We start from the raw sequence: 26,890 nt of genomic DNA on the forward strand, positions 1-26,890 counted from the left end.
GATCCGATCCCACACGGCCGGAACCTTCGGCATCCACTTCCGCACGTAACCGAAGCGGAAGACTGCACAACGCTTCAGCTGATGAGTGCTTCGAGTAGAACTTGACAGATCGTTCACCACATTCCGAGCCTAAGAGGCGACAGAAAGTTTCCGTCAATACCTGAGAGCACATTCATTCTCACTGGACTAATTTACTATTCGTTGGATACCCTGAAAGTCCCTGGGCGAAGAAATAATGTATTCAACCTGAGGTTCAATGCTAAGGCACTGTATCACTATAAAACGGAGGAATATTGTTGAGTTCGTCAACATGCAAGGCTGTAGCAAGATGCTGAATGCCAATACACTCAGACGAATATCTCCTCACATTTAGTCCCTGAATGAATCAACATTGGGAAACACGTCCATGTTGCCCAAGCCTGACGAAACCATCGAGGTAAAGTGGTCCCATCCCGCATAACTCTCAAGAGAAAGAGTTGGTATGCTATTGAAAAAATCAATAGGTACATCATTCATCGACTCAAGGCAGTTAACTGTATGGGTAGAACTGTTTTCTATAGTAACCAATTCAGGCTGAAGGGCTTCTTCGGTTTGTGGTCTATCGTGCCCATCCTCTACGGGATTCGTAGACGAAAGTATGTCACTCGTATGACGAGTTGCTTCAATGCGTAATTCCTCCAAAACAAGGCAGTAGCGCTCTGACAGCGAACCCCTTTCAGCGATGGCTAGGAGATGTGATTGACAGCGGGTAGCCGCAGAGAGGTAACTACTATAGACCTCTGAAGGAAACGCCCGCTTCTGTATTACGTAAATGTAAAGCATGACAGTTGCGTTGAAAGCAAAATATGATGTAATCTGGACAGCGTTAGTGTGTCTAGCATAAACAAGCCATCCAAAACTAACCCACAGGGCGCGGACGAGTTGGTGGTTTTCGGAGATGTCGTTTATTATGTCCACTGTCTTTAGAGAAGCATTCAGGCACTGACCCACGCTTTCTTCTGTCTGTGCATTGTCATGTGTGGAATTGGCTTGAGCTTGCTGCGAGAGTCGGACGAAGTTACTCAAGACAAACGGCCGGTGCGTGAGAATTATAGCCTGCCAGTATGTGAGATTGAGAACATTACGCTGACGCTGAAATATTGGCAAAAGAAGTGATGTGTTCAATATATCAGCATCCAGGAACCAAGCCAACTCCGCACGCCAATCACTCAAGTCCCGAGAGATGGTTCTGACAGTATTGAGACGATGATTCTGCGATACAGGCCGAATAGAGTAAAGGTTCCGTAATATTCTACCAATGATACGAGCAAGTCTGCACTGTTATATATTGGTCGTATATCAGAAATTTGGGCCATACTTACTTCATATGTGCGAGTGGGGCCAGCATAGTCGATGGACGACTAGTTGGGATAGGCGATCCAATATGGTTAGACATTAAGTCGCGGTCCTCGACGCAAGCTGGAAGCTCTGTATTGATATCTTCGTCGTGGAATGACCGGGGCCTACCCAAAGCAGCACTTAGGTATACATCCAGGGTATACGCACACCAGAAGGTACGGCGACGACACTCCACTTCGATCAGGCTTATACCGCCGGGTGCATCGTGACACCGGTCCGTGTTAAGCCCGATAGCCAGCGCCAGACGCGATACGGTGCCAAATAAGCTCCAACAGTGGTTGATTCGAGACTGAGTCAGAAGGTAATAGCACTGGGTTAAACGTGCTTGGACACTGGTTAAACGTATCGAGCCCTTTTCTTTCGCAAGTTGATGTTCAGCGGCTAGGTAATACCGAGCACTGTATGTATCTTCTCAGCACAATTTCCACTGTTGATACTGCTAAAATGGTTACAGACCTCAGGTCCGAAGGACCAGGCTTGTCATAATCTGGCATGTAGACTCTTGCCAAAGAGAAAACCATGAATAGCAAAGCGACCTTTGCGTGTGCGTTGTTAGTATCGCGCATAACACCTAAAGTGTCATAAAACTCGTCGAACCATTCTTCAACAGTGGGTCGGTGTAGAAAGCGGTACGTAGGCATAGCGAAATCGAAATATCGGTCTACTAGACGCCGAGCATCGTCCTTGGGAAGCATCATGCAGAACGACGGATCGAACTCAGGAATGTCAAGGGGTGCATCACCAAAAGTAAAGATACTACTGGGTTCGGAAAAAGACATTGTCTGGTGCAGGCGCTTCTGAATCCTCAGCAAGAAAGACACCCCAGACGCGGGTCCAATATAATGTCCCTGCAAGTCGGTTTGGGACGGCTCCGGGGAGGGCCGTGACGGGAGCCCCTCATCTGTCGAGACGCTGGGAGCATGATGAAATGTGCGTCGGCCATCAATATGGAAGCTAGTTGGGTCGTTCTGAGATATTTCCGTGGCTAACAGATCATTTGATTGCGGCAGTTGGGGGATCAACGAGCTTTTGGAAGGCGAGAGCATATTTTCCGATGTGACGGAGTTACTTCGCTCTTCGCCATTCCTTGTCAGGGGAATGGGGGGTTTTCGACCTCTTAGATATGTAGAATTGAAAGTGCATGTTGCCTTTGCACGCACGCAATATTGACAAGGTCGAGTGTTATTACATTTGATTTTCCTCCTACATGAAAGCAAGTTGTTAGTAAGAAATATTTAACTACGGAGTGCATGCAGCATATATCCCCACATGTTCTCACTTTTTGCATCGATCACAAGCTCGAGTAACTCTCACCCTGCCTCCATTGCTTTTCCGCTTCCTAGACAGTTGGGTGCTGCGATTATCCGCTATTGGGAAAGGCATTGGACGGAGATGCGAAGCACGTTGTTATGTCGGACCTGATATCTCACAATCAAGTAAAAACACGAGTGAATGCGTATACACAAAATGACATGAAGCAAAGAAGGCATGTTTGATGCGGAAAAAGGAATAGAACGGGTTTGACGGATAAGGAACGAGCGGAAAAGCATCCGAATGCGGGGGAGACTGGGGACGGGTAAATTTCGCCAGGCCCCCTGCACTATTACTACTAAATTCCGAACCTTGAAAGATAGGTCGTGAAAAGACCAATAAATTTCTACCGGAATATAAATCTTGCCCTTACCACTGTATAATGCTCCCTTTCCAATTGATTTTAGACCTATTCACATTCCAGGTCCTTTGGTCCGTAGCTTAGGAGGTGGGGTAGAACGTCACGAACCCCCCCCCACGCCTGAGGACTTTAACCGTTGAACCCCCTTGAGGTGAAGATATAAATGCAGAGGTGGTTTCATGCACGTTACTGCTTGGGCTTTATATCGACAAGCCTCTCCCCCAACCAGTCAGACTCGGTAAGAGATATGTAAATTTTGGGATGGTATTCACTATGTCTAAGTGACATTTGAACAAGATCATTTTCGTGTTCCTTGTTTAATGGGAGGCTGGGATTTGTATAGTCTTAGAATCTCCACACGGTTCCTAAAGCCAATAAATCATTCTTAGTACAGTGAGTTACAACCTCTAGCAGAACCCATACTCTATCAGGCAGGAGCTTGGGGCTGCAGTCAAAGTCCTCCCAAGTCCAACTTCATATCAGTATCCCAGACAAAGTACAGTCATTTATCTACAAATAACCCGAAGAGTTCAAGGACGTGGATGTACCGTTCAATATTACGTGGGTTGAGCCCTGACTAAGAGAGGAGCGCATAAAAGGACCGAATTAGAGATAACATTAATATGACTGGGACTAGTATATACAATATGGATCTTTATAGTACAGAGGAGTATACTAATATCATGCCCTCAACCACTATGAAGAGGGTTCTCTAAGTCGCAGACTGCTCTGCCAAAATTTCCGAGACGCAATAAATGGGATGGGTCAGGAGAAATCAGCAATATCGGAACCCACTGCCGACCCCTGCTATGGAAAACCGTCCTTCTTTGTGCTTTGATATAGGTTTTGCTTATGGTGGCTAGGTTCCACTATATCTTTTTGCAAATGTAAGGGTCAATTTATTACTGAATGTTTATTTTGGGACTACAAAAGCTGTAGGCGAACCTATCTTAGTAGAATTACGTCTCTTAGTTTACCTAGGTAAGGATAGCCACTACTATAATATAGCTAGCTGCGGATAGTGCCGCGCGTATGATATAAAGAAGAATTTTAGAATTTAGGTAAGGTAAAATCCCATCAGCGGATGCTTCCAATCTTTTTTCCAGTGACTGGCTACGACAGTTGTGACGTGGCGCAGTGCCCGTAACTGCTCTCATTCAAAACATAAATTACTGACAGCGGCTCGCCCCTCGTGCTTATACATATATATTGACGGTAAGCAACACACGGAAGTACGTACCCAGGCAGTGTCTATCTTTCTGAGCAGTTTGGGGTATCAGGTAGTACACACAAACACAAGTAAATCGAACAAATTGTATACATTTTGTCCTTTACGTTCTGCTTGGCTATCTCCTTCGTGAAGTTGGCTTGGAAAATAACAATTTTAATAGAGGATAACGAAGGAATTATACTATGTTAAACACACACAGAAAAAAATAAGTAATATCCTCGACATACAGGCTGGGCTTTTCTGGGAGGTAGGGACATAGAGCTTCGCTTCTGTCAGGTGGCCATCCAGAGACTTGTAACAATCAAGCACGTGGCAGAAAGAACCGGGAACCTGAGCACTTGCTTATTGCTAAAGATATTCCCTGTCTGTGGATATTTAGCTTCAGGGGGTGGTCGAGCACACCTGGGCTGTAGGCGCTCTGTCGGCTATTTCGGGTATATGAATTCTGCTGCTACAATGAAATAGACAAAATAAGAACGATATACATTATAGAATTATCGCTTAGCTATCACTCAAAATGCGCGGCAGTATTCAAGTCATTAATTCGTTGGCGTAATAACTCTATGTTATCCGCCTCCTCGTAGAGCACGCTCTTCAGCCCGCGCAGGCCCTCTTCCACCTGTTTCCGGCTCTTAAGCGAGGGTGACTTAATCTTCTCCTCGGTCGCATTGATAACCTGCTTAGCTGTTCGCACCTGGTCCCAGAACTCCGTAGTCTTTGTGTAATACTCGGTTTCTTCAAGGGGCATCCGCCATTTCTCGGGAGTATATTCCATGATATTCAGCCACTTGGACATGTGGCTCCATCGGTCCTCCTCAAGACCTGGAAAATGAACGAGTAGATTACCGCGTTTTCCTTCATACGCGTGGTGCCATTCGTACGTGTTGATCCATGGCCGGGGTAAATAGATTAGCCCGTCCTTGTATCCGCGCTTGTCAGGCCCGCCTTCCGTCTTGTTCAGCACGCGGGCCATAGCCTCCTGGTCGGCGGAGCGACCTAGATCAATCTCTGGTTTGTATAACGGGTGACCGAGTGTTTCTACCAGCATGCTGATCGTCCACGGGTGCACATGGAAGAAGACGATCCCTGTGTTGAGTCCATTCTGGTCTTTCGCTGTCACCATATGAACATCGGTGATATCCGGCGGAGGGAGGAATATCTCGACCGGAAGATCATCATTAAGGATAATTGAATCTGCGTCAACCCACCTGTGGTTACATTAGCTCACTGACATTACACTGGCGACAATCACTCACATCAACCACTCCACGCGCTCGTTAGGAGGCTTGGTTAACTCCTGGATGACCAAAGATAGTAGATAACTTGGCTTATTCCAGAAGCCGACCGAGATATCTTCCCGTAACACATACATTGGATATCCCCATCGATTCGCATGGCGCTGGTGACTGCGCACTGCTCGCTCATATAACGAGTTTCGTTTGCCGTAGAGCATGGTCACTTTAGCGACTCGTCCGGAGCCGGTGCCCGGCGGACTAGGCTGCCATTTTTCTGTACGCCAATAGTCTGAGCTAATCCAGAAAATGAACAAAAGCAGCGATACGCCTAGGACAATCGATAATGGTCGTCGGTGGGAAGGCTGCCGAAGCGCGATCATGGTGGACTATTATCAGATGACGGAAAGTATTATCACGAAAGTCCACATAGAGGGCCGTGGAAGCAAATATCAATCAAAGGGGGAGCCATATTAAGGTCCGCTCTTGTTTCATCGTGGGGTTTCTTGACAGTGTCCTATCCTGGATCTAGATCGGTGGGTCAGTGTTCGTTCCTAGTTTTCCGCATCCGGATAGGCTGTTTCCGGCCATCACCTCAACATGGTTATCGATTCTCATTTTGTATCGTTTAAATGGGGTCTAGCAAACAGTCTAGAGTCTATTTATAGGTCTGCACTCTGACCATTGGTTCTCTTGGAACTGATGCGGCCTTGTTTTTGGTGCTACTCCACCATCTGACACCTATCTTGCACTAAACGTATGACATATTAGTATGCGCCTATATCCCAGGACGGTTTTGGTAACGTTGCAGGATCCCAAAGTTCCCCTTTGAATATGTAAATTCTCTTGGCTATTTAAGAGTAGTAGCCCCAGTATGATGCACGGGTAAGGCTGACGAGAAAAGTGATGGAAGATTATCTATTTAATTAATTAATGATACGTAGTAACTCTACTATTATTAAGGACATATCAGAAGGGCTAAAGTTATATTTCAAGACCTATATCCCAGGACTCATGCAAAACCCGCCTCGTGGGGTCATTCTCTGAGAAGCGTAATGACATTTAAGGGTCTCGTTCAACGTTAATCAAGGAATGCACATGATAGTGCCCCCATCACCCTAGGTGATCTGCTTATGGACAGTCATCTGGACACTTTGTGTATCAATCTCCTTGCCAACCTTGGGGAGTAGGTACGATGGAAGCGCATAGACGGAGGCCTCTCCGGACTTGAGATAACTAGCCTCACGGCTCGCTTACCTAATATACAGACAGCCCTGGGGCCTCTACCCCCCCCCCATTTCTTCTCACCGCCTTCGACCCACAAATATACGGCGTGTTCATCAAAGTTCGATCTCTTCGTCCTCCTCTACACCATTCATTGTGTTGGAATATGTATATATATAGCCATGCACCAACTAGTCATTCTGGGTATATATCTCCAATATACGTAGAACCCATCAATTGCTTTCTCAACATTGAATGTTGGGGCACCCCGCCCACCAACCATAGGCCGGGGGGTCACGCCCCTCGCTTCTTGTTACCCACACTTTCTATAATAGAAAGCTCCCGCTTGGAGGAGTTTCTAGTTAGGCCATGAATTCAGAGGTTTTCATCCCTTAGTTGGCTCAACATCATCTATCGGCACATGTTTTGTATGACGCCGTACCACGCTGGACTTGAGAACCGACGGACAGTAGTGACTGAGCATAGGACAATCAACTAGGAAGAAATGTCCTCCTATGTTGAAATTATGATTCTGACACCTGTCGAATGATATTCAGGAATTAAGGGAAAGCCCACGGGGGCAGGCTGTAATGCAGGTCACTGACGGAAATGTAACGTTTCGTTATCCGTCGCAGGCAAGGTATACTCCGCGCCTAGGTACCCTATATCCGCGGATCGTTTCCCCATCCTTCCGGCTTCTTATGTGTCCGCAAACTGTGGGATGCCAGGAATGGGCAGTGACACCAGCAGCTCATATCCCAATTAAGGTTATATCCAAAGTAGACGGATAAATGTGCTCGGCCCGAGGGCGGATATCCACACACGGATCTGAGGAGGCACAACACTCAAAAACACTCGGTGTCTAATAAACCAGGCGCGGGACATGTTCTCATGTCATACATTGGAAATCAAGCTTACAGCTACCATGGGTCTACCTAGAGTCCCTCCCGCAGGAGTTTGGGCCCCGGCAATCACTTTCTTCGACCACGCCACAGACTCACTGCAGACAGAATCTCAAGCAGCATATTACGCGTATCTGTCCAAATCGGGGCTTAGTGGACTCGTTGTTCTTGGGACCAACTCTGAGACCTTTCTCCTGACCCGTGAAGAGCGCAAGACTCTGCTGGAAACTGCTAGAAAAGCATGCGGGCCCTCATACCCTATCATGGCCGGAGTAAGTGGCCATTCGACCAAGCAAGTCTTGGATTTCATTGCGGATGCAGTTGATGCTGGTGCCAACTACGCTCTTGTTTTACCACCAGCTTATTTTGGGAGGCAAACAACAAGTGCTGTCATCAACAATTTTTTTGATGATATAGCAAAAGAGAGTCCGTTGCCTATTGTCATCTACAATTTCCCAGCTGTCTGCAATGGGATTGACTTAGACTCAGCGACAATCACTGAACTGGCAAGGAAACATAACAACATCGTGGGTGTGAAGTTGACATGTGGTTCCGTGGCCAAGATTACTCGACTGGCCGCCGAGTTTAAGCCCGAAGAGTTCGCTACTTTTGGAGGACAATCCGACTTTCTTATCGGAGGGTTGGCTGCTGGATCTGCTGGGACCATTGCCGGCTTCGCTAACGTTTTCCCTAAGACGATCGTCCACATCTATAATTTGTATAAATCTGGAAAGTATCAAGAGGCTATGGACTTGCATAAAAAGGCAGCGCTTGCAGAACAGCCTTGTAAGGCTGGCATCGCATCTGTGAAATACGCAGCAGCCTTGACCACGGCTCCTGCAGCCCGGATTGGGAAGGCAATGGAGAAGCTGAAGCCCAGACGACCATACAAGGAACCGTCAGAGATAGAGCGGAAGAGCATCCAGGATCAAATTGCAGTTTTGGTCAGCATCGAGGCAAGCCTGTAACTATTCTAGGTAGAGCAGCACATGATATGTCGGGGCACCTGAGAAGAGACATATCGAAATCCATCATCGCGAATGGGAGCAGTCTGTCATACGAAGTAATGTAGAGCATATCTAAGCAAGCGCAGTTTTCTAGGCTGCGACAGTATATGGTGTTATCACGACGTTATGAATGTTCTGGGGCTATGTTTTTAGGGCTAAGTACCATCTTTCTGTCATCATTACTGATATAACTTACTAGGGGACCTGTATTTTGACCGTGAACACAGGTACGATGGGGTAATGGTAAGTCATTCAACAGATTTTTGATGTCCGTAGTACCCTCCGCGAAAGCTCCGAGTAACCTATCTTGTGGTAGATACTTTCCAACAATTCCCAAGTCCTTGCTCACAAAATATGTTTGAACAGTGGAGACCTATCACCCATGTCGAACAGTTCCTCCTCGGTGTACCTGTTTCTCGCGTCGTGTGCAAGCTCGGCCTTCTTGGCATTTGCCATCTTGTACGTCCATTCAAGAGCGAGCGCCATGAAAATCCCCGAACCACCAAGTGCTAGACTAATCCCAAATCCCGTGTAGTATTTGGGGCTTTCTTTCTCAAGATACATGAAGCTTCCGAGAATTCCTCCCGTGTTTCCAACACAGTTCATAAGTGCAATGCCAATGGCGCGTCGAGATGCGGGAGCGATGTTGTTAGCGTTCCAGGACGCTGCTGCTGCCTGGATCGGGTAGATACCTATAACAGCCAAAACAACCGCAAAGTAAGCGACGCCCCGGTTCGCTTCAAGGGCTCCTTTTAATGATACTATTACGGCGTAAGCTACCACAACGATAACCATGGGGATCACCACAAAGGGCATTCGCCAGAAGAACCGATCCGAAAGTTTAGCGAATACAATAGCTGATATGGCACCAGCAACATAGGGTGGTGCAGATGTCAGCTGAGCATCTGTGTCGTTAAATCCCATCGCTTTTGTGATGGTAGGAAGAGTAAATTTAGTGCCTGGCAGAGAAATTAGCAGTACGCTCTTTCACGTCAATCAGTAGTGAGCCCACCATATGAAAGTGCCGACTGAGCAAACAAGAAATAAGCCTGCATGTAAACTCTCCAGTTTGTGAGTACCATTTTCAAGTCTCTCCATTGAAAATTCGACTCGTGATCAACCCTTCCCCCTTGCTTGACAAGCATTGAAAGCTCAAGATATCGGATCTCTTCGGGCGATAGCCAACGCTTGGATAGTGTCGGGGTGTCAATAAGCAAGAAGAAGCAAGCCACTCCAAGGACTACTGTAGCAAGGCCTTCTAAAATAAAGATCCACCGCCAGCCTTCTACACCACCAATGCCGTCCATTCGAGCGATGGCAGCAGCCAGCAGGCCAGAGAAAGCACCGGATAAGGCGCTGGCGCAGTAGAAAAATGAGATACGGAGAGCCAAATCTTTGGGCATGTACCAGTAGGAGCAAAGATAGATAGCTCCTGGGAAAAACCCGGCCCTGTTAGGAGAACGTTAGTGTAAGAACATAGTGGTAAGACGAGGGCGACAGACTCAAAAATCCCGAGCAGCACCCGTACCGCCATCAACCCGCCGAAATTTTTGACAACGCCCGTGCAAGTCATCACAACTCCCCATGAAAAGACAAGAATGCCAAGGTACGTAGAAGGCCGCTTAAATTTCTTAAGCAGCATATTGCTCGGGACTTCCAATAGCACATAAGGAACAAAAACTGCCTGCTGTCAGTTCTTCATCTCTGAAACCTCCGAGGTACAGTTATGTAAACACTCACAGATCGAAAGAACAGTGTTGTACTGCACTCCCGTCATGTTTAAATCCTGTATCATGCCTTCAATCTTGGCATTTCCAATGTTTGCGCGGTCAATATGACTGATCAGGTATAGAAGAGCAAGCATAGGAACGAGGCGAATATCAACCTCCATCAGTAGTTAGTCACCTGAATAGTTTCCAGTAACGCCTTAGTGGAGTGTGGTTACCTTCCAGAAAATTTTATCCCGCTTTTTTTCTGGGAAGTTGGAATAGAAATCTACCTCGTCCGTGCTTAAACCAACAACGCGGAACGCACCAATTTCAACGGGTTGGGAAATGTCCTCGACATGGGAAGGCTTCAAATCAGCGGTCTCGAGGTCATGTTTGCTTTCTAACTTCCCATGTGCCATGATGGCAGATCAGTCCGTGTGCTCAAGTTTTGCCTTGACAACTTCCCACGCAGTGCAAAGAATATGCGTTGAAGACTATCACTTTGACTGGCAATTTTGTGGAGACAGTCAACTGATTTTTAGAGCGATGCCTACTTGGTTTTAAATTATCTATGGCGCCATGCAAAGATTATGAGACAATTACGGTAGCGCCACTTTGGCCTGTTGATAGCCGGACGAAAGCAGTGCGGATAAGTGTCCAGGTAGAGGTCTCTCATCATTGGAGACTAATACGGAGGATATGAGGAAACGGAAACGCTACATGCTTTTCCGACTCAATACCCCGCAAACGCACGGTTGCGATCTGCCATTTTCCCCAGACCAGAGTGCTGCCAAGATAATCGTGATTAAGCCTGACGGCCATTAAATGGCCCTGGGGTCTCGGGCACTAGACACCCGAGTGATCATTATACTGTGACCCCGGGTCAGAAACCATGTCTGCACGTGCTATTATCAAGGATATCGTCATTACACCAGTGGCATTCCATGACATGCCTCTACTTAATAGTGTTGGCGTGCATGAACCCTTTGCATTACGCAGCATAATTGAGGTCATCACGGATGATACTTACGGCTTGGGGGAAACATACGGCGATTCAACTCACCTAAATCGCCTCCAGAAAGCCGCTCGGTGGCTGAAGGGCTGCTCAGTGTATAACACAAATTTGATCTACAAGCATTGTATGAACAGTTTGATTGGCGATACTATTACTGGTGGCGATGGTATGGCAGGTATGGTCACCACCGCCTCGGTTGCTGACAAGGTGTTCTCTCCCTTCGAGGTTGCGTGTCTCGATATACAAGGAAAGCTAGCAGGTATTCCTGTGAGTGAATTGCTTGGCGGTCGTGTCAGAGACAATGTTCAGTACTCCGCATATCTCTTCTACAAGTGGGCAAGGCATCCCGGCGAAGCAGACGATGATGAGTATGGAAAAGCTCTCGACCCGACTGATATCGTAAACCAAGCCCGCAAAATCATAGATGAATATGGCTTCAACGCTATTAAACTTAAGGGGGGTGTTTTTCCACCAGCAGAGGAGATCGAAGCCATCAAAGCTCTCCATAGCACATTCCCTGGACTTCCCCTGAGACTGGATCCAAATGCTGCATGGTCCATCGAGACATCTAAATGGGTGGCCAAGGAATTAGAGGGCATCGTGGAATATCTGGAAGACCCGACACCCGGAATCGAAGGCATGGCTGCAGTATCCAAGGAAGCGGCTATGCCATTGGCAACGAACATGGCCGTGGTCGCGTTTGATCATATTCCCGCTTCTATAAAGCAAAACTCTGTGCAGGTAATTTTGTCAGATCACCATTTCTGGGGTGGCCTGCGCAAATCTCAGACACTGGGATCTATTTGTGCAACGTGGAATATGCGACTTTCGATGCATTCCAACAGCCACTTGGGAATCTCACTTGCTGCCATGACACATCTTGCCTCCACGACCCCCAATCTTGATTACGCCTGCGACACTCATTGGCCCTGGAAGCGACGAGATGAAGACGTAATTGTCAGTGGTGCTCTCAAATGGGTCGATGGTGGAGTTGTCGTGCCCACGGCGCCAGGCCTCGGAGTTGAGCTTGACAGAGAAAAGTTGGCATCACTTCACCAACAATATCTCCACTGCGGCATACGAGAAAGGAATGATACAAAGTATATGCAAAAATACCAACCAAGGTTCTCATCTGAAGTTCCCAAATGGTGATAATAACGAATGTTATTGAAAGGTGTACATAGGGATGTGATCACTCAACCGGGATAGGATGTTGTCGTCGAGTGGCGAGAAACCTGCTTCGCATAGACAGCAAGAATATGAGACTGAACTGGAAGGAGAGGCTACCTGTATGCTGGATTGGTCTCGATATCTGGTAGTTATTATTGATAATGGTGTCTATGGAACGAAAAAGTTGATGATGAAGAAAGTCTATTATACTGTAAGAATTAGTTATGAAGGATAAAAGGTCACATTCCAGGCAAAAAAATGGGCTTGGATATTCCTTTTGCTATAATAATAAAGTAATCATCACACGATGCTACAGCACGCATTGATAGACTATTCCCGAAATTCTGTTCGTCCCGAAAGACTAGGTCAAGTCTCTTTGCACACTTAAACTTCTGTACATCAAACGGCCACATTAGTCCCTCGCTTTCTGCCACATCGATTTGCTATACTCATTGCACCAACCACCGCGCGTGTGATTCAAGTCAAAGAATACGGCCAATTCAGCCCAATCCAAACTCCTTCTCTAAGCAACCCCCCTTCGCGAGTAAGTGTCTATTGAGACCTACTCCGCTGGCACCGATTTTTTGATCTACTGCTGATCCAAGGTAAATTCCCGCACAGGTTGCCTCTCCTCCAAGTTGGCGGCGCCGATGGATTCGGCGCCGTGCTTGTCCTGCCAATATCAGGAGCGGCTGCAGCGTCTGTTTGCTCTAAACCGCAATTCTGGCACTCCTGCTCGTCATTGAGTTGCGACGGGTGGGATTTAGAACATGACGCTGGACCCCTCGCTGGTGAAGCGTTATGTTGGTTTGCATGGACAGTATGCGCAGTTTATGTTGGGTGTAGACCATTGGCGCGGTGTGGCGAGGAGTTCTTGATCCCGTAGCCCAGTATACGCCGCAAGCTCCGTGGCACCGCCTTTACAATATAATGAATAAATACAGCAAACAAGATTAAAATGGGTGAAGAATGGATGCGGCCGACTTATAAACTTTCCTAAACGGGAATACATAAGCGCCTCCACGAGACGGTCCACGGGTGATTGTCTCTCCACATGCTGATGTGGAACCCCAGATATTTGAACCCCTATATTTCCGTAACAGGTGCAGAGAGCCGCCTTCAACCCCATATACCAGGATGGGCAACGTTAAGCCCAATGGCCGGATCACCAAGTGGATATCATCGACTGCCGATCGGTGTAAGTGGGTTAAGAGGGGCGTATGTAACCGAAAACGTTAAGACCTATGAGGAGCAGCGAAATCTATAGAGGGCTCCAATTATTCTTGCGCGAAGACCTTCTCTGTGCGTCGTTGATTTCTCTCCTACTTGGGACATAGATAAGCGCTGCTGAGTGGACTTTCCGTAGAATAGCAGGATAATAAATATAGCTATGATGGTACCTCCTAGACCTAACTTTACACTTTACCATCCCTTCTGCCATACCAATTCGTCTTGCTAGCTTCCCTATCTTCAGTCCTACATCATGGCCCCCTCTGTCGCTCTCGACCACACCACTCCCGACGTCCCGGAATCTATCCAGAACCCCACCGTCGCCCGTACCGGTGATCTATTTTCTCTCGGCGGCCGCACCGTTGCCATTACCGGTGGTGCTCGTGGCCTGGGCATTGTCCTCGCTGCCGCTGTTATCGAAGCCGGCGGTGACGTGGCTTGTATGGATCTGTTGCCTACTCCCAGCGCCGAGGAATGGGCGACATTACAGAAGCTGGCGACCGCGCGGGGTCTGAAGGCGACTTACACCCAATGCGATATCACCAATGAGGAGGCGACCAAGGATGCTCTCGAACGGATTGCCGCCGAGGGTAGGGAGCGTAACATGCCCCTACGGGGCGCCATTACGTGCGCCGGGATCCAGCAGATGGTGCCCGCTCTAGAGTATCCGATTGATCTGTGGCACAAGATGCTAAATGTGAAGTAAGTTTACCCCGAACAAAAGAAGTGGGGACGCAATTTAGGAGATGATGGGAGGCTAAGTGATTGTATAGTGTTGTCGGCACTTTCATTCCCGCAAAGCACTGCGCCCGCATCTTCAAGGAACAAGGCACCCCCGGTAGCATTGTCATGATCGCTTCGATGTCCGGCCAGATTGCCAACCGCGTACGTTGTTTTTCAGAACCTGTTTTGTGCGTCCCCCGTTCTAATGAAGATTAGGGCCTGACATGCACTGCCTATAACTCCTCCAAGGCTGCCGTGCACCAGATGTGCCGATCCGTCGCCCAGGAATGGGGTCAGTACGGCATCCGCGTCAACACCCTGTCTGCAGGCGTAAGACAATTGGGCTCAAACTCCGATAGATCGAAAATACTGATTAGTGACTAGTACATCCGCACTGCCATGACCGACGCCCTTCTAAAGGAGAAGCCCGAAGTTGAGGAGACTTGGATGCGGGGCGCTCTGCTTGGTCGACTGGGTGTGCCCGAAGACTTCAAGGCGCCCACAGTGTACATGTTGGCCGATGGAAGTGGTTTCATGACGGGAACTGATCTGAGGGTTGATGGAGGCCACTGCGCCTCTGCGTAGGATGTATGTTCTGGTACTCGTAATGACGGATGGCATGGTATGGCGTTTGTTTAGAGGAGTGACTCTGCAAGATTTAGACTGGACTATAGATGAATTACACTTGCTGTCCTTGATGTCAACTAGAACAGAGATCCCTTGAGAGGTGTGTCTGGTGGACAAACAATCTTGATGGGTAGCGTTGATGCCCCAGGCGTGAACAGCGGTAACGTGACTGGCCGAGGAAGGAAAGCGAAGCCCCACCACATCACGGCTCGCTCCTTTCGAAGGTCCCTCGTCACTTAGTGACGTTACGTCGATATCTCTATAATTACAACATCCCGTCTGAGCAATGGCCTCCATTGAAGACGACGATGACCGGGACCTAGCAGGTAAGTTCCCCATGTAAAGTTTTATCTATCAATTGCTGAATATTGGTTGGTCGCTTCTAGGCTCGCAAGATGGGAGCTCGGATAATGAGATGGATGAGATGCGAGATATCGACGATGATAGGAATGATAACGAGCCTGACGCCGACGCAGACGCCGATGCCGATGCCGATGGTGATGCCGATGCCGATGCCGATGCCAACGGAGATCCAGACGTGGAGAGTCAGTCGAGTGAGGGCGGCGGCGTAGCCTCGCAACCTAATCCGGGGATTGACATGACCTCACAAGATCCTGGAAACGCCATAACTGACCCAGCATCGGCATATCATCTCTCCGTGCACCCGGAATGTCTGACGGCCTCCACTTATGACATTGTCCCTACCACCGCGGCCCCTCACAGTACATCGATCAATGCGGTGACCGCAACGGCGGACATGAGATGGGTCTTTAGTGGAGGTTCGGATGGATATGTGCGGAAGTTCAATTGGGTAGATTCCATTAACAGCAAGTTGATGTTAACGGTGGCCCAACGACACCCATTTGTGGATAGTGTGGTTAAGGCAGGCGTGTTAATGACCTACTGGGAGAATATGGATGGTAACTCTGTATCGCCGGTCTACTCGCTTGCTAGCCATAGCCAGGGTCTATGGCTCCTATCTGGTCTAGAGTCTGGCACAATCCGGCTCCAGTCAGTTCGCCATGAAGAGGGCAAGGAGCTTGCGCTTCTACAGCAGCATACGTCAGCTGTGTCCGTATTAAGCCTGACATCAGACGAGAAGTCGTTACTCTCGGGAGGATGGGATAAACGAGTGTTTGACTGGGATCTGAACACGGGGCAGACGAGACGCGCATTTAGTGGCAGCGCTGGTCAAATCTCTTCTATGGAGATCAGGCCAGAGTCTAGCCTACCAGTTCCTAAGGACGATAACAATGTCCCACAAACCAACGGGACGTATTCGTCTAATAACCAAGCTAATGGAAAGAATACCTTCAGCTTCATGGACAGCGCGAACGACCAGACGGATCCTAGCAACGTATCCAATCAACCAGCGGGTTCGCCGGCGGACTCGCTTTTTAGTGGCGCAGACTCATTATTTGGGGATATAGACGGTGCGGGAGGGAAAGGAATGGAAGAGTCGGTGGATGAAGATGATGAATTCGGAAAAGCTCTTGCCAACGGAGCTCTTCCTGATACCGATGCGCCTAGCGAGTTTGATACGATGGACGCTCAAAATAACATAGCTAGGACTTCGACCTCCTTGGCGAACCCTAGCAATGTATCTGCTGATGCAAATACGGCGCAACCCACGGCGCAACAACCAGAATCACAAGGGACGCCTAATGGCACATCGCAGCCTTTAGTGAATGGGCTACCCTATGCTGAAGACCTGGAACCCTCTAGCCAAAACCAGGAAGCCTCTCAGCTAGACTCAACGGGTTCTGCAGATAATATTTTCCTTGCTGCTTCTATTGATGGCGTCATTCGGGTCTGGGATCGGCGACAACCTGAACCTGTCTCACGCATTGTCCCGCGCAATTCCCCTCCGTGGTGTATGAACGCTTGCTGGTCTCCAGATGGAAACTACATCTATGCAGGTCGCCGAAATGGAACCGTTGAGGAGTTTAGTCTTCATAAAGGATTGCGAGATCCAACTCGCGTATTTAAGTTTCCTCAGGGCAGTGGACCTGTGACCGCACTTAGGGCTATGCCTAACGGACGACATATTGTCTGGTAAGGATTTCCCAGGTTTCTTTTGTTATCAGTATAAAACCATCATAACCACTGCTAATTCATACGTTCTTAGTGCATCTCATGATATCCTTCGTCTTTATGACCTGCAACACGAGCAACACGCCCGTCACTCCACTGTACCCTTCCTGATTATCCCGGGCCATCGTACAGGCACAGTATCCCAATTATATGTCGACCAGGCATGTAGGTTTATGGTGTCGACAAGCGGTAACCGCGGATGGGAAGGTAACACCACGGAAGTGTTACTAGGGTATGAGATTGGAGTCCCTCGGTGATTCCACTGTATGTTGCATAATATACCCAGAGCATGATGTTCATCGCTGAGGCAGTCAAATCACCCGTCGGACTCTTGGTAGTACGGGACTGCCAGTCCAACTTTGGAGGGTTTCATCCATTCTTAGTTGCCTTAGAATGAAAATCGTCTCCTCCCCCTACCTAGTACGGTGTATTGGTGCCATACACTTCTAGTACAACATATCTAGGTCCTACATGTCGACATAATGACGTGGGGCAGATATTTGATGGTCTAACTGGGTTGCTTGATGATGAGGATGATTGACGATGTCTAACATTATAACAAGAAACAGCAAGCAAACTTGCTGCGTAACGTGTCTGCCTACCTGCCTGATTTCAGCATTCCGTTATCTCCTGGGGCACGTAACCCACGCTGAGCTGAGGGACTAACAGCAACTTGATCAAGGCGATACTTTGTACAGAGTCGTTATGTCGCGGGTCCCCAGACACGCACACGTGTCCTATAACGTGGATGGCATGTCAGTGGCCTTGATGTCCCGAATATTAGCCTTCTCTTTTGATTCCTGCGAATTGTGCACTCTTTCGAGCTTCTTCCCTCTTTTTTGGGAGAAGGGGGATGTGGTTTGCAAAGCCGGGGCAGGACGTTGGCTTCATCCTTTTCTACTAAGATATAAAGGATAGTCGGTATGGAATAGACGCGTATAGGATTATGGCCGTAGAGTCGCTGATATAAGACACTTGGCATGAAATGCAACAGTTTATCTGGGACAATGACGAAGCCACAAGTATATACCGTACAAAAAGTAACTTAAATCTATGGATGAGTTGTGTCTATCTTAGATAATACTCTAAGTAATGCGGAAATATACTATACATGAGTTTCCCCGCACAAATTCAATATTCCTGTTGATCATTCCAGTAAAGCGTTCCATGTTGAACCTCTCCGGTAGGTTCTATGTCCCATCTCATCATAATCCGGGTCCACTGTAACAGATGACTTGCAATCTTAACATGTCCTACATCCGTAGGATGGTTCTTGGGGTCGATATCGTTATGTTGGAGGATCCCCCTGGTCTCAAAGTATCTTACATAGGCATGCTCCTTGAAATGGTCGTGGACTCGTTTGGTTTCATCTTTATACAGTGTACTAGGAACGTATTCGGTTCCTTCTAGAGTCCATTCGCCCCATTGTGACTTTTGGAGAACAATGTTAGTTCATGAGGCATGTATCCGCGGACGTTTTCAAGACGTACCATAAGGACAATCGTTGCACGAGGCCAGGTGTGAATGATATCATCTACCAGGCGGACATAGTCGTGATAATAATCATCTCCAGAGATCTCATTCGGCTTTCGATAGTCATTCCCTCCCATCTGGATAATGACTAAATCCGCTGGTTGACTACCGTTGACATCGAATCTTTCCGGGTCATCACCATACAATGCCTGGGCTCGGACACCAGGGTCCGATGCACGATGCCAAAACCAGGGCTACTAGTTGTTTAGTAGGCGATTCATTAATCGGAGCCTAGTCATACATACCATACCGTGAACTCCACCACCGTAACATTTCATATCCGCCAGGCAAACGCCTGGGTAAGCCTGCGATAAGCCGGTCACTCTCTGCTCTATAACGGCCTAAAAGGATGCAACTCACCGTGATGGTGTACTCAGCATTGCCTAGCCCTTCAGCGAAAAGGAATGCCCATCCCGATATAGCTTCATACGTAGCAAATTGGCCTGACGCTAGGCTATCAGTTGTCAGTTATGATCATAGGTCGAAGAAACCCAGGAGGAGTCTCACGAGCCACCAATAATTTCCACCCTCTTATCAAACGCCTGAGGCTTGCTAAGGCTAGCGTTTTGCGCAACCGATATACCCGCGATTTGTACCGTGTGTGAAGTTAGTAACGACGATGCAGCGGGCTCAGATTTACTTATCCTAGGCCCCAATTCGTGACTAAGCCAGTATTAGCTGAAGCCATGGAATTACTATTATTTATTGGATACATACCGCGTAGTTCGAAGACATTGTTGTCTCCCACGTGGATTCCATTGAATGTGTCTGGGGTGACGAACTGGTAGGTTGCATCGGCAGTCACATTGGAGAACTGCCAGTCCAGGGATCCGACTCTAGTGCGACGATTAGGATTAGTCGACTCCATAGAAAGAAGAGCGGAGTTACCGATAAGCAAGTAGGACGCCATCAGACGTGCTTTCGCCGAAGCTAACCGCGAGCTAGATTGGTGTTACTTCTCCGTTACTGACCACTCTATTATATCACCTACCCGAGTACCTGTAAAGCCAATTTTAATACCCGGTGCTCTGTTATCAATTAGCGCTTGGTTATACGCAGGGAACGGGAAAGGTGACGGACGACCACCCTGTTAAGAGACCAGTTAGTTTTAGGGGGATCCAAAAAAGATAAAAGGGGATGGTAGACATACATGAGATATGACGGCTATCCCATCGGCCTTTGTACGCAATCTCTTCAGCGTTCGCATCGTAGGTGCGCCAGGAATTATCCAGGGTAATATTGGCTGCCTGACCCGGGTACGGATCCTCTCTAATCTGGCCATTCTGGAGAATAGTGGCCCAGATGGGCAAGGCGCAAGACAGCGCTATGCTGGCCAGAAATGAAATCCGCATGGTAAGCATAGGATAGATGTGGAGGTAGAGAGTCGACGCCTCTATTCTGGGACAGAAACAACTATCGGTCTAAAAGTTAGGTCACCATAATATTTGAAGAATGGACCACGGTGCCTAGGAAGCCTAGGAACCAGGCACGTCTCCGTTCATTACTATTATCTAAGAGGGCGTCACCCGCCCCGTCAATGACGCGATCATCGAAGTACGCTGTACGCTGTAGACTGCGTTTAGCGCATAGGGCGCTGGTTCGGCCCCGTCGGGCGCCCGATGATACGTTGGTTCGCTCGGACCCACCCGGACCCTACGCCGTAAGAGGGAAACCGCGGGGAGCCCGATAAGACATGTGTTTGGCTTGTTTGCTTCTATTTCTTAGGCGAGCGCGGGCGTCTCCCACACTCTTTCTCTGCGCCAAGCTTAGGATTTTTGAAAGAAGGTTCCAATAAGATCATATTGACCGGCCATTACAGCAGAGGCCGCTCATATACTCGTCTATGTACAGCAGGGTCCAGTACTTGCCGTCATCCACCCGCCAGGCATGGCCCCAAGCGAGTGGAAGAGAGATGCACTCTCCCCTAGATGCGCCAAGGAAAGGCGGAAAGGAGGAATCGAGAGGCAGAAAGATGAGCTACGGATTAAATCCGCGATCGTGGATGTGGCCACAGGATAAGGCCCGGGCTTATTAAGGAAGCTGGATAGATGAACCGGATCTAGTCCACCTTGATAGATCCGTAGATGCGCTGCACAAATGCCCAACTAGCGAAGAAACCAATCGATCCTATCCACAGTTAGCTTGGAACGACCCTCGCTCCAGAAGAAAAGGTCTCTTACCAGTCAGGATAAACACCACAAAGCCAATCAAGGCTGAGTAGCCCACATAGAGTACCGCTCCCGTCAGACCACCAAAACTCACCCGCGTGGCCCAGAAAAGAAGCGCGTTTAGGAACACGTAGCCGCCCGTCATACCCGCACCAGCAAATGCCCGCCAGTGCCACCGGTAATTTTCAGCACAGAGCAGGAAGTACACCAGCAGCACCGTGGTCGATGCCGTGGTCATGATCATCAGACCGTAGCAGAGAAACAGGAAGCCGAACATGTAATAGATCTTGTTCGTCCACAACGAGTGCATGATGAAATACAGCTCCACAAAGATCGCTCCGAAGGGGAGTATTCCCGTTAAGAATAAGGAGGGTCCGGTACGCAGACTGCCCGTCATGGGGGGAACTTGACGAGGGATCTGGTTGGTCTTGGTCGGTCCTTCGATAGCGCGCTGCTTAAAACCCAGCCAGCTTCCCGCCACACTCAATGGCACACTGATCACGAACCAGATCAGGACGAGAGCTAGCATGGTCGTGAAGGGCACCGCTCCACTGGAACCCTTGGCCCAGACGAACAGGTTCAACAGGAAAAATATACCGAAGATCAGGCCGGGCACCAAGACTGGGGTCATCACAATATTGCGCTTCCACGCCTCCCCGCCAAAGGACTTGTAAACCCGGGCAGAAACATATCCACCAATGAATCCGAATAAAGTGTAGATAAGTAGAATGGCAGTGGCCAGAAATCCGCGGTTGGCAGGAGAAAGCAAACCAAATAGAGCAAACACTATTTCATGTTAGCATGATTGTAATAGAGTAGTCATGCTGCATAAAACCTACCAACTGTTACCCCGGTCATCATGAAAAGCTGTGCGCCATTGCCGACCAAGACGCTGAGGAGCAGAGGAGACCGAGGGCATCGGAACACATCGCCATGAACAAGCTTCCATCCTGAATCTTCTTGGATACCGTCTTCCACGGCGGCAGAGGTCCCATCCAGATCCTCCAGGTTGATCATGTCCAGCCTGTTGTAGCGAGCGATGTCCTTCTTCAAGGCGCGGATAAGGATCATGCTCACCATTCCGACAAGGAAGATCACAAATACCGCGGAGTTGATGAGAGAGAACCAGTGGATCTTAGGATCATAGACGTGCAGGTACTTATCCCAGCGAGTTGCCCAAGGAGTTGCGGATTCTCGCCAATACACGCCGTAGGTCCAGGTTACCGCTGTCTCACCATCCTCATCCAAAGTGACGGGTACCTCGTCAGTGCTGCAGTCGACAGTACCGTCTCCCAATATCCTTGAATCACGGCGAGAAGACGGCTGTACAAGGACCCCAACCACGCGGAACTTATCCTTGCTTCCAAAGCCCACCCGGTGGTATTCGATAAAGATATCGAAGTGGTTGTTCAGAAAAGATTGCCCATTCTCATCTAAAGAGCCTAGGGAGAATCCCGGGTTATAGAACTCGGCTTTGGTGACTGACTCCATGTCAAGCTGGGCGCCGGGCAGACCATCGACCAACCAATTGATGTTGTAACCCTGGGCAATTCGACGGTTGGTAAATTTGGCGCTTCGGGCGTCAAACTTGACCTCATTACAAACAGCCTTGCAGGTTTCATTCTTCCCCATATATAATTCGAGCGGCGACGTTTGGATTCGGTCTCCGAATAATATACTTCCTAGCGACTCGCGCACATCTTTGGGACCATCTTGAGGAGCGCAGAACCGGAACGCCGGATGGTAATAGTCGTATGAAAATACCGAGTGAAGTTGCTCATCCTGTTGGGCTAGGCTCGGCGTGAGATGGTTGACGTTGAGCGGAACCGACTGCCCTTCGTCATAGGACGTGGGCGCAACACCAGGGAGATAGAAGGCAGCCGATAGCGACGGGAGAAGAGCTAGGACGTAGGATAACGACGGGGCTTGAGTTTTCAGCCGCATTGTGGATATCTATAGAAGAGAGAGGAGCGGTAATGGATTAGTTCTGGCCAGGATGCTTGGAAAGGGACCAACTCGGCCGGTGTCGGGACTAGGCAGAACCCCTAAGTCGTTCGGGCCGATTCTAAGGGATAAGCCGTACAAGTTCACCGCGTCCAGCACCACAAGAGGGAATTTCCCAGGTGCATATGGTGGAAAGCTCGGAGGAGAAAGAATGCAGGGAGAGAAGAGAAGTTGATGTTGTATCGTGAAGATGAGGCCAACTAAACGACTAAACGGGACTAGTCCGCCTGCCAAGAAGGGAAGCCTGGGCAACGCGCACGTGATGCCGCTGGTTCTGAATAAAAAAAAGATAAAAAGAAAAAGACTCCACTGATTCGATATTCAGTCAAAGGAACCTATCATGAAATCTAAGGACGCGAAAATTCCATAGACATAAGATATACCATTCTGATTAGTCAATCGGGTTCCAATCCCACTGTGAGTTTTCAATTTCTCAGGGTCTCAACTATCGAACACCGCTCTACCTAGGTATGATTTACCTCGGATCAGCTACCCAACTGACTGGGATGGTTACCTGACTGTGGTCCCGTGACCTCTGTCTGCCTTATCCCACTGGCGGTCTTCCTCTGTACATAGTTACGTTTAACAGAGGACGGGTTACAGGATTCCCTGGGAGATCCTCCTCGTCATGCCTTCTTTTCTTCATGTTCTGTCGAACACAATGGCACCTAAGTACTCCATGGTGTACACTGCGTATGCAAAATCATGCAACGGGTAAAGTCACCTGACTGCACAAGTGGCACCAACAGACTCCCGGGCATTTTCCCATCAAGCAAATCAAGATGTAAAAGACAGCCCATAATCAGCGTTTACAAACTCCTCCGTACACCTCGATCGTCTCACTGTCTCTTTCGCAAAATTCCCAGAATAAGTGCCATCACCATGGCTGACCAATCTGATATCAACGCCATCCGCGAAGCCGATTACCAACGCTTCAAAAACTACGCCGCAATGACCTTCCTCGTCGCCTCCCCTGTTCTCATCGCCCTCCCACCCCGCAAACTCGACCACCTTACTGTGCTCCTCACCGGCGCCTTTTGCATCTCCGCGAACCACCTGACCCGCGAACGGACGGGACGCAGCATCGTCGACCGGCTCGAGGCGCGACTCGCCTCCGCCCGCGTGCCGGATCTACCCAGCCAGCGCGCGCAGGAAGTCCAGGCGCAACTGAGGGCAGCGCGCGATGCGCAGATCCGTGAGGGAGGACTCGTCAGCGAGGAATTGGAGAAGTTGAAGGCGAGACAGGCGCAAGAGAAAGGTGTTGCGGAGCGCATCTGGATGGGCGGGGAGACGCCCGGGTGGAAGGAACGGAGGTTGGCGGAGGAGCAAAAGGCTTTGGATGAAGGGAAGGGGTATGGAGATTTGATTAAGGAGCACATATGGGATGTGTGGACATGGGGGCAGAAAGATCAACCGACCCAGGGGGAGCAGAAGAAGGATTAAGATATGGTTTTGGTTGGTCCTAAAACCAGCCACTTTGTACTATATTGCATGTATATTCTGGCGTTTGGTGGCTTTGCATCTGGGGTGTCTTTAGGACTTTGACGCGTGTATCAGGAATCCTTGAACAGATCATGACATACCTCCTGCTCCTCAAATCCTTCTTAACTTGTACGTGTGATTTATCTGTGATTCAAGTATAGTAGCTGACTATATATAATTGTGTGAACGGTTAGCATCAAGTGGCCTGTATTAGACCAGTAAAGCAGAGACACCCTCCAAGGGCCTACGCTGGAGGTAGATGATGTCCAAATAGTGAGTACAGAAACGTGTCAGATTGCTTTTTGTCCCTTCTTTGCAGGGCAGATAGTCGCCGACTCCAAGCAGTCTTCACCCCCTACATTGTTTCCTCTCAACGAGCCTGGGGTAGACTACAAATAGAACAAACAGTAATCGGTTTTCACAATATTGGTTCACTATAACTAAATTCAATAACATGGATATAAATCCTCCCATTCCAGCTTCGGAACAAGGGAAACTTCCTTGGCCAGCTGTCACAACGGTACATGGTCGAGGTAGGTAAACACCGTGAACAGTATTCTACCGTATTTACACTCAACTTTTTGCGTCTTTCAAAAGGTTATATAACTGATTACTAGGTAAATGTATGATGTTTTCTTTACAAGTCGTCATCTCATGGATTGCCAGACATTCTAAAACCGAAGCCAGGGCTTTTCTCTATCATTTCTCTAAAAGAGAAGCAGAATACAAATCAACTATTGGTATATAAACAATTGCTGGTCATCGGGTGTATCGAAATAAGCGCCGGTAAAAAGAAGTTTAAGCAACGGCTTCAAATGCTTGCTCAAGGATCTTTAGGGCGGACTTGATCTGGTCCTCAGTGATGGTCAAGGGAGGGACAAAACGCAGACAACCGTCTCCAGCCGAGATGATCAGCAGCCCTCGTTCGCGAGCAGCAGTGATGAGATCGCCCATCTTGGGGGTGTAGTCCTTGGAGAGCTGAGCACCAATGATCAAGCCACGGCCACGGATCTCAGAGATCACACCGGGGTACTTCTTCCGCAGCCCCTGGAGTCCCGAAACAAGCTGGGCAGATTTGATCTCAACAGAGTTCTGAAGTTCCGAAGAGGCTAAGCGCTGGACGATGTGGTGCGCCACACGGCAGACCAGTGGGTTACCGCCAAATGTGGTGCCGTGATCACCTGGCTTAATGTGCTCCGCAACTGTCTTTTCCGAAACAATGGTTGCACCAATGGGGATACCATTACCAAGGGCCTTCGCAGTGGTGAGGATGTCGGGGTGCGCGGCTTCGCCAGATGCAGGGGCGAGGGAAGGGTGGGCGTGAGCCCAGAAGGTTCCGGTGCGGGAGAGGCCGCACTGGATCTCGTCAAAGATTAGGACTGCGCCGACCTCGTCGCAACGCTTACGCAGGGCGGCCAGAAATTCCGGAGTCGCAACGTTCACTCCACCCTCACCCTGAATGGGCTCGACGATCACACCGCAGGTCTTATCAGTGATAAGAGTCTGTAGCTGCTCCAAATCGTTGTAGTTTCCGTACTTGAATCCAGGGACCATGGGCGAAAAGGGAGTCTGGTATTTGGGGTTGGGAGTAGCGGAGAGAGCACCCATAGTACGGCCGTGGAAGGAATTGTGGAAGGAGACGAATTCATGCTTGTTGCCTGAGGGGTCAACCGACCGGCCGACTTTACGGGCAAACTTAATGGCGGCCTCGTTGGCCTCGGTTCCGGAATTGGCGATGAAGACTTGGGAGGCATCACGCATGGCGCCTGACTCACGGGTAGTTTCGATCAAAAGCTTACTAAGAGCACCCGTCCAAGCATTGTGGTAGAGATTAGAGGCGTGGATGAGGGTGTCGGCCTAACAGATCATTAGACTATGACTGAAACCTCGTATGAGAAACCATACCTGCTCCGCAATAATCTTGGAAATTTCGGGGTCACAGTGGCCGAGGGAGTTGACAGCAATGCCAGACGTCAAGTCAAGATACCGTCTGTTCTCCATATCCCATAAATAACAGCCTTGTCCCTTTACCATCATCGGAGCGGGTCGCACGTAGGTGGGGACCATGTAGGGAGCGCGGTCTTGGATGAAGGCCATTGTGGCGGAATCGGTAGCCGGGTCAGGGTTCGGGACAGAGGCATTTTTCTTTGAACGTGTTAGAGCGCTAACTCTACCGAAAATTTTCATGAAGCCGTAAAGGTACCTTGTTCTGGGCGTTATATGCAGTAGAAACAAATGCGCGCTGGAGCGGTGACTCAAGGCCGGGAATGAGTCGCTTCGCGAGCGGCAGGCGCCGCGAAGCCATACGAAACGCCATTGAAGGGGAGATTCCGAGCAGATAAACAATTATAGAGAACGAATTGAATGTATAGGGGGCTGAGAAGAGAGAGTGTGTGGGTGAACGGAGAGAGGTTGGAGAAGAAGAAATGGCGCGGCGGAAAGAAAGTCAGGCGATATCGGCTGGGACTC

The 26,890-nt window shown here is 49.0% G+C and overlaps 11 protein-coding genes across 11 annotated transcripts; 5 read left to right on the top strand and 6 right to left on the bottom strand.

Annotated features, from left to right (window-relative positions):
* Window positions 1-62: 62 nt before the first annotated feature.
* On the bottom strand, window positions 63-2,781 carry BDV59DRAFT_211100 (Zn(II)2Cys6 transcription factor; the record flags this gene model as incomplete). The annotated part of the gene is made up of 5 exons (XM_073695729.1): window positions 63-855; window positions 904-1,312; window positions 1,362-1,796; window positions 1,855-2,601; window positions 2,678-2,781. 5 exons carry the CDS (start codon window positions 2,779-2,781, stop codon window positions 370-372), a joined length of 2,181 nt encoding a protein of 726 aa, XP_073543267.1. The 3' UTR covers window positions 63-369.
* A 1,986-nt stretch (window positions 2,782-4,767) lies between these two features.
* BDV59DRAFT_138842 (glycosyltransferase family 34 protein) lies at window positions 4,768-6,111 on the bottom strand. Its single transcript, XM_073687122.1, has 2 exons — window positions 5,558-6,111; window positions 4,768-5,509 (listed from the first exon to the last, which is right to left on the bottom strand). The coding sequence occupies exons 1-2, from the start codon at window positions 5,914-5,916 to the stop codon at window positions 4,810-4,812; spliced, it is 1,059 nt and encodes a 352-aa protein (XP_073543268.1). The 5' UTR covers window positions 5,917-6,111; the 3' UTR covers window positions 4,768-4,809.
* A 1,571-nt stretch (window positions 6,112-7,682) lies between these two features.
* BDV59DRAFT_211102 (dihydrodipicolinate synthase family protein) lies at window positions 7,683-8,627 on the top strand (the record flags this gene model as incomplete). Its single annotated transcript, XM_073695730.1, has 1 exon — window positions 7,683-8,627. One exon carries the CDS (start codon window positions 7,683-7,685, stop codon window positions 8,625-8,627), a length of 945 nt encoding a protein of 314 aa, XP_073543269.1.
* A 384-nt stretch (window positions 8,628-9,011) lies between these two features.
* On the bottom strand, window positions 9,012-10,868 carry BDV59DRAFT_211104 (major facilitator superfamily domain-containing protein; the record flags this gene model as incomplete). Its single annotated transcript, XM_073695731.1, has 5 exons — window positions 10,612-10,868; window positions 10,407-10,551; window positions 10,169-10,346; window positions 9,679-10,115; window positions 9,012-9,625 (listed from the first exon to the last, which is right to left on the bottom strand). The coding sequence occupies exons 1-5, from the start codon at window positions 10,792-10,794 to the stop codon at window positions 9,012-9,014; spliced, it is 1,557 nt and encodes a 518-aa protein (XP_073543270.1). The 5' UTR covers window positions 10,795-10,868.
* A 399-nt stretch (window positions 10,869-11,267) lies between these two features.
* On the top strand, window positions 11,268-12,542 carry BDV59DRAFT_206091 (glucarate dehydratase family protein; the record flags this gene model as incomplete). The annotated part of the gene is made up of 1 exon (XM_073694742.1): window positions 11,268-12,542. The coding sequence occupies one exon, from the start codon at window positions 11,268-11,270 to the stop codon at window positions 12,540-12,542; it is 1,275 nt and encodes a 424-aa protein (XP_073543271.1).
* A 1,501-nt stretch (window positions 12,543-14,043) lies between these two features.
* On the top strand, window positions 14,044-15,098 carry BDV59DRAFT_206092 (oxidoreductase, short chain dehydrogenase/reductase family; the record flags this gene model as incomplete). The annotated part of the gene is made up of 4 exons (XM_073694743.1): window positions 14,044-14,492; window positions 14,564-14,675; window positions 14,730-14,843; window positions 14,898-15,098. 4 exons carry the CDS (start codon window positions 14,044-14,046, stop codon window positions 15,096-15,098), a joined length of 876 nt encoding a protein of 291 aa, XP_073543272.1.
* Window positions 15,099-15,359: 261 nt separating this feature from the next.
* On the top strand, window positions 15,360-18,237 carry BDV59DRAFT_188542 (WD40 repeat domain-containing protein). Its single transcript, XM_073691439.1, has 3 exons — window positions 15,360-15,466; window positions 15,527-17,195; window positions 17,269-18,237. Exons 1-3 carry the CDS (start codon window positions 15,427-15,429, stop codon window positions 17,489-17,491), a joined length of 1,932 nt encoding a protein of 643 aa, XP_073543273.1. The 5' UTR covers window positions 15,360-15,426; the 3' UTR covers window positions 17,492-18,237.
* A 128-nt stretch (window positions 18,238-18,365) lies between these two features.
* On the bottom strand, window positions 18,366-20,119 carry BDV59DRAFT_206094 (SGNH/GDSL hydrolase family protein; the record flags this gene model as incomplete). The annotated part of the gene is made up of 10 exons (XM_073694744.1): window positions 18,366-18,665; window positions 18,725-18,961; window positions 19,013-19,072; window positions 19,128-19,221; window positions 19,275-19,430; window positions 19,481-19,603; window positions 19,656-19,708; window positions 19,759-19,795; window positions 19,848-19,854; window positions 19,918-20,119. 10 exons carry the CDS (start codon window positions 20,117-20,119, stop codon window positions 18,366-18,368), a joined length of 1,269 nt encoding a protein of 422 aa, XP_073543274.1.
* Window positions 20,120-20,360: 241 nt separating this feature from the next.
* On the bottom strand, window positions 20,361-23,098 carry BDV59DRAFT_188545 (transmembrane 9 family protein). Its single transcript, XM_073691440.1, has 3 exons — window positions 21,775-23,098; window positions 20,948-21,721; window positions 20,361-20,894 (listed from the first exon to the last, which is right to left on the bottom strand). Exons 1-3 carry the CDS (start codon window positions 22,877-22,879, stop codon window positions 20,827-20,829), a joined length of 1,947 nt encoding a protein of 648 aa, XP_073543275.1. The 5' UTR covers window positions 22,880-23,098; the 3' UTR covers window positions 20,361-20,826.
* A 149-nt stretch (window positions 23,099-23,247) lies between these two features.
* On the top strand, window positions 23,248-24,518 carry BDV59DRAFT_188548 (uncharacterized protein). The gene has a single exon (XM_073691441.1). It carries the CDS (start codon window positions 23,645-23,647, stop codon window positions 24,380-24,382), a length of 738 nt encoding a protein of 245 aa, XP_073543276.1. The 5' UTR covers window positions 23,248-23,644; the 3' UTR covers window positions 24,383-24,518.
* A 487-nt stretch (window positions 24,519-25,005) lies between these two features.
* BDV59DRAFT_188549 (acetylornithine transaminase) lies at window positions 25,006-26,872 on the bottom strand. Its single transcript, XM_073691442.1, has 3 exons — window positions 26,625-26,872; window positions 26,327-26,566; window positions 25,006-26,278 (listed from the first exon to the last, which is right to left on the bottom strand). Exons 1-3 carry the CDS (start codon window positions 26,736-26,738, stop codon window positions 25,220-25,222), a joined length of 1,413 nt encoding a protein of 470 aa, XP_073543277.1. The 5' UTR covers window positions 26,739-26,872; the 3' UTR covers window positions 25,006-25,219.
* Window positions 26,873-26,890: the final 18 nt, after the last annotated feature.

The sequence above is a fragment of the Aspergillus ambiguus genome (genome assembly GCF_047715705.1).
Source record: "Aspergillus ambiguus strain CBS 117.58 unplaced genomic scaffold BDV59scaffold_55, whole genome shotgun sequence".
NCBI lineage: Eukaryota > Fungi > Ascomycota > Eurotiomycetes > Eurotiales > Aspergillaceae > Aspergillus > Aspergillus ambiguus.